Source organism: Triticum aestivum, chromosome 2A, assembly GCF_018294505.1.
Source record: "Triticum aestivum cultivar Chinese Spring chromosome 2A, IWGSC CS RefSeq v2.1, whole genome shotgun sequence".
Taxonomy (NCBI): Eukaryota; Viridiplantae; Streptophyta; class Magnoliopsida; order Poales; family Poaceae; genus Triticum; species Triticum aestivum.
In genome coordinates this window covers 766,319,040-766,324,580 of record NC_057797.1, presented here as the reverse complement: position 1 = coordinate 766,324,580, position 5,541 = coordinate 766,319,040, and the positions used below count along the sequence as shown (strand labels likewise).

The 5,541-nt window shown below is 48.7% G+C and overlaps 1 protein-coding gene across 1 annotated transcript; it reads right to left on the bottom strand.

Moving 5' to 3' along the window:
• Window positions 1-688: 688 nt before the first annotated feature.
• Window positions 689-4,907, bottom strand: LOC123191042 (pyruvate kinase, cytosolic isozyme). The gene is made up of 3 exons (XM_044603798.1): window positions 4,509-4,907; window positions 2,723-3,184; window positions 689-1,864 (listed from the first exon to the last, which is right to left on the bottom strand). The coding sequence occupies exons 1-3, from the start codon at window positions 4,776-4,778 to the stop codon at window positions 1,052-1,054; spliced, it is 1,545 nt and encodes a 514-aa protein (XP_044459733.1). The 5' UTR covers window positions 4,779-4,907; the 3' UTR covers window positions 689-1,051.
• Between the last annotated feature and the right edge of the window lie 634 nt (window positions 4,908-5,541).

Sequence of the window (5,541 nt, the reverse complement as noted above, 5' to 3'; positions counted from 1 at the left end):
GCCTTGTCCTACGTGGCACAGAAAATCAGCCAGATTGTGTCAAAATTCGTGCATATAGTACTGAACGGTGATGGATGCGTGTGGTCGAGATGGTCAATGCCCACACGTGTGGGCGTTAACATTTCCGTTTGTTTTAACACGTCAACTGAGCCGCTCCATACTCGCTGCTTTCCTGCTTCCCCTTTTCCATTCCATCCAGTTCTTCCTATGTGTTCATGTAAATTCCGTGTGAAATTTTCAGATAGAATCAATTTCCGAATTATTGGCTAAAGCCACCACGACAATAATTATGAAACAGAGGGAGTATATATTTACCACATAGTGAGAGACATTCAGCACCGGGCTGGTTGTTCTGCTCTGCTCCATGGACCATGGGCCTCCTCTGTCTTTTGTTCTGCTCTGCGGACTGGAAGCAAAGAAAGCGCTATGCTGCGGTTGCTTGGATGGAAGCAGACAAGGTTGATGTTGCAGCAGCTTGTGTCCATCATCGTCATCGCTGTTGTTTGGCTTCTCCAGTTGAGTGGCTCGTCCTATCTCTTGTGTGAGACTGCATCAAGAGTTCCCAATCAAATTTCCCTGGAGAAATCAAATTACCTCAGATGATTTCGAAAGATAGCATCCTCACAGCGAATAATTCTTTCTTTGAGAGACTGCGATGGAGATGCGCAACTGTCCTTGAGCTTCCGACTCGACGATGCCAAAATCTTATTATCACCACATGTATCGACATCACTACCAAACCAGTACTTGAGAGTTCAGAGTACAACAAGCAGCAGCAGCAACTAATAATAATTAGAGAAAAATTTGTGCAGGCATGACACCTGCCAAACACCATACTACAGGTAATAAAAGAGCTCTATATAACGGAGTCCTCTCCCTCCTAATTTACCAGCTCGGATCGGATCTATGCAACAAACTGCAATACTGACGGTACGGCGATTAATCAGTTCGTCTCCAGGAGAAAGACCAGAGAGGAACAATGGAGACCCGGGTCTCGCCACGGCAGCAAGGACCGGGGCGGCGCTCGGGTCACCATGCCCGGCAATGGCGATCACTTGACGGTGCAGATCTTGATGACGGAGGCCATGCCAATACGGTGCAGGACGACGACGGCGTCGCCGGCCTTGCAGAGCTGCTTCTTCACGGCCGACTTGAGCGCGGCCTGGAGGATCTCCTCCGTCGACTCCGAGTCGGTGGCCTTGGCGGAGCCCTCGGCGAGGAGCGGGATCAGGCCCCTGTAGATCAGGCTGTGCCTGGCAGGGCCCTCGGAGCTGACGGTCCAGTCAAACGAGTCGGTTGTCAGCACTGGGACGACCACCGAGAGGATCGGGACCCTGGGCCGGTACTTGGCAACCAGCTTAGCTGTGGTGCCGCCACGGGTCAGGACGACGATCAGAGTGGCCCTGGCCTTGTTGGCGGTCCGCACGGCGGAAGACGCAAGGGACTCCAGCGGGCTCATCGGGAGGGGCGCGGCCTTGATCATCTCCTTGAAGACGGCGTCGTTGTCCAGGGAAGACTCTGCCTCCACGCAGATGCGAGCCATGATCTTCACAGCCACCTCAGGGTATGCTCCAGCAGCGCTTTCACCACTGAGCATGACACAGTCGGTTCCATCAAGCACCGCATTTGCGACGTCAGTAGCCTCGGCACGGGTTGGCCTCGGGGACTTGATCATTGACTCAAGCATCTGGGTCGCTGTGACAACAGGCTTGCCAGCAAGGTTGCACTTGTAAATCATCATTTTTTGGGCAAGGAATATCTTCTCAACTGGAATCTCCATTCCAAGATCACCTCTGGCAACCATAAAGGCATCGGTTTCCCTCAGAATGTCATCAAAGTTCACAATGCCCTCCTGGTTTTCAACCTACAGATTCAAGAAAGAAGTCAGATACATAAGAACATAACTAACATGGTCAGAAGCAAGCATGCATGTATATATACAGTAGATAATTTTCTAAACATAGTTGTTAAACAACAAAGCCAAGTAATCTGAACAATTTCACAATTACAGGGAAAAAACCTTGTCAGGGGAGATGCAGGAAAGAAGAGGCAAAACTTGCTCATCTAACTGACCCAAGGTTTAACAAAATGTGCTTAGTAAGGATAGCACGAAGAGAACAAACTGTGTATTTTTGCCTAATGTCTTTACAAACAGGAGCAGGTGTGAAACAGGCCACAGGGAAGAGCCAAAGAATTCATGGGTTCCAGGATTGAGAATTCCAGTATGTATTAACAAAAAGCTCGACTACAAAACAGTTTGGCAGCTTAATATGCAAACTAAACAGTTTGGCAGCTTAATATGGTTGCCCTGGTACTTAACTAAAAAAGAGGCAAAACTTGGTCAGCTAATTGTCCCATATTTAAGCAAGAGTATCGTTAAGGAAAGCACAAATAAGAGAATTAATTGTGTATTTTTGCCTAATACAGCATAGAATAGACTACAGTGTTTTTTACAAACAGGAGCACATGTGGAACAGGTCACAGGGAAGAACTAAGGAGTTCATCCAGTGTGTATTAAGTATTAACAAAAAGCTTGACTGCAAAACAGTTAGGCAGCTCAACCTCAATGTATAAGAAATAAACATCATCTGTGGGTGCCCTGGTACTTAACTAACATGCAGATACATTTCATCATTGCAGAGAATATCAAAGAGTTTAGCAAGCACAGGGAAATGCACACTAAGAAAACACATAAAATAGCTGAGAGTAACAACATACAAACCTTTGACATTAACTTGATGCGCTTTGCATGCTGTCCAAGAAGCTGCCTGACGGTCACCAAATCTGATCCTTTGCGGACAAACGACAAAGCAATCATGTCAATGTCATTAGGCACACCCCATTCCAAAATGTCCTCCTTATCCTTCTCCGTTAGTGTAGGAAGGTCCACAACAATTCCTGGCAGATTACAATTCTTCCTCTCTCCAAGCATTGCAGTGTTCTCACACCTACATCTGACAGTTCCAGCTGCTGGGTCACAAGAGAGAACAGCCAAGGAGATGGTACCATCAGCACATAGTATGACATGCCCAGGCTTCACATCCTGAGGAAGTTTCTTGTAACTCATGGAGATCGTGTTCGTGTCGCCCTTGATATCATAGTCGGTGGAAACAGTGATTTCTTGACCCTTTGTCAGTTTGATTGGTTTACCATCCTTCAAAAATCCAGTACGAATCTCAGGTCCCTGCAGTAATGAAGAAAATACTCAGTACAGATCATCATATAATGCCCTCAAATACCTACTAACGAGACCCAATCAGAATGTAGGCTACAGATTACACATCATATGAAACGGTCTTCCCTTTTTGCAAAAAAAACAGTATATAAAATGGTCACCAAAAGAAAACACTGCAATAAAAGCAAAGGATCGGTCTCATTGAGCTTACTGAAGTACTCCTCCCGTTCACTATTAGAAGATGTTCTACTAACTTTTACCTAGAATAAATCGGATGTATGTGGAAACGTTTTAGTGTATTTGTTCACTCATTTCAGTCTGTGTGTAGTCCATATTGAAATATCCAAAAAAAACATCTTATAATAGTGATCGGAGGGAGTATAAGAAATAAAACCATTAAATTTAAACATGTGATCCGTGAAGATAAGCACCACAAGATGAAGAACTAGTTATATAAAAGAGATGAAGCATTAAGCCATTATTGTGTAATAAACAACTACTGGAGCAAGTTTTGTTACTACCAAATAAAACCTCTCTGTAAGTGTATCAATTGCTTCCTTCTATTTGTGCGCGTGAACAAAAGTTCCTATGAGAACCAGCAATATCGTAACACCAAGATCTGGAATAAGCAGCCACCAAACCGTCCTTAAAATATATTTACAAGTAATGTCTGGTCAGTAAAACCAGTAGTGGACAAAGTAACTGAACAACATGCCGACAATATGCAAAACTTGTGTTAACTACCATGATGTATTATAAATACAGCAGGTCGTTCGGAGCCGGGTCTTACGGCGCAACCGTCTCCAGCACTGAGCAATCAGCTGCGCGGCGGCCGCTGATGATGGCGGCGAGATCTGTAGGCCGACGACAAAACGACAACAACACAACACGGATGCCGCTGCGCAGGCCACGCTACATGCCATCCCATGATATATCGATTCCATTTCACCAGCATCGCAAATGTCCACCAGCCCAATCAATCCTAGATCCAACCTTTCGACGACAAGGCAGAGCCCTGAGGCCAATCTAACCAACCACACATGTACGTACGTGCCATTAAATGTAGCCCCCCAAAAAGTCAAAACCACCAAAGCTGCAATCCTAATCCGACCACGCTGACATGCGGTTGCCTCCAGATCACCCCAATCCAACTCCCGATCGACAGATCAGTAGATCGGAGGAGCCCACGCCTCCCACCCTCGAACCAAAACCTACAGATGCCACCCCGCAAAACGGCCCGATCCGGTGAACCGAGGCCGCGCCAGCGGCGGGGCAGGGCGGCGGGGCGGGGGAGGGGAGATCGAGACGGGGGACGGGGGAGGGATGCTAGTACCTTGGTGTCGAGCATGACGGCGCAGAGGATGCCGGTGTTGTGCATGGCCTGGCGGAGGGCGTCGAGGGTCTCCTTGTGGTACTCGTGGGTGCCGTGGGAGAAGTTGAAGCGCGCGACGTTCATGCCGGCGCGGAGCAGCTTCTCGAGCATGGGCACGGAGCGGGAGGCCGGGCCGAGCGTGCACACCAGCTTGGTCCGCGGCGTCCGCGCGTCCGCCGCCGCGTCCCGCTCCAGGTCCGCCAGCACCGCCGCCATGTCGATGTTCGCCATCGCGCTCGCGCGCCTCCGATCCGGTCGCCGGAGGTGAGGTGGGAGGGGTTGGGTTGGGGGTGCGGGGGGATGACGATGAGATTTGGATTTGGTCGCGGATGGATGGATGTTTTATAGGAATGGAAGGGGGGATTTGGATTTGGGCGATTCGGTGGGCGAAGAGGCGGAGGGAGGAGGAAGACGGGATTGTGGACACGTGGTTTGGCCGCCGAGTGGAGAGGTGGACGCGGCCGCTCTCCGCCACCAGTGCGTCGCCCCGTTACCGTCAGCCGTTTTCCACGTCTTCTTCTTGGGGAAGAAGTTGTAGATGAAAATTCTCTAGTCTAGCATTTAAAATCGTATATGTTGGAAATAAAAGAAATAAATAGATTTTTGACAGGGGACAAATAAATAGATTCTTTTTTTAAAATAATAGATTTCTAGTGGGTGGTAAACAGAAATAATTTTGAGTACTTGTATCTTAGTCAACCGACTCTCGTGTCGTCTGCCCTAGGCGACCCAAGGGACCTAGTCGCCGCCCTTGGATCTCTCCCTCGCCGCCGGCCTTTGTCACGGCGGAGGCGGGCACGCACCAAAGGCCCGGGACCCTATAGATGCTCGTTGTGCGTTCTTTGTTGTCGGTTGATGGACAGCTCGGTCTCTAGCCCCGTCAAATGTGGGTCGGGCTACGATCCGCCTTCCTAACGCTGAGACATGTGTTCATGGCACGCTGTAGTTTTGATGGGACTGGCATGTTGTGTGTCGCTCAGATCCGACGCAAACA

Bases quoted from the DNA above. Each gene is read 5' to 3' on its own strand.
- LOC123191042 (XM_044603798.1), bottom strand. From the start codon at position 4,778: ATGGCGAACATCGACATGGCGGCGGTGCTGGCGGACCTGGAGCGGGAC. The intron at 3,185-4,508 runs GTACTAGCATCC...TCATTACTGCAG, and splicing joins CCGTCATGCTCGACACCAAG to GGACCTGAGATTCGTACTGG. The intron at 1,865-2,722 runs GTTTGTATGTTG...TTGAATCTGTAG, and splicing joins GCATCAAGTTAATGTCAAAG to GTTGAAAACCAGGAGGGCAT.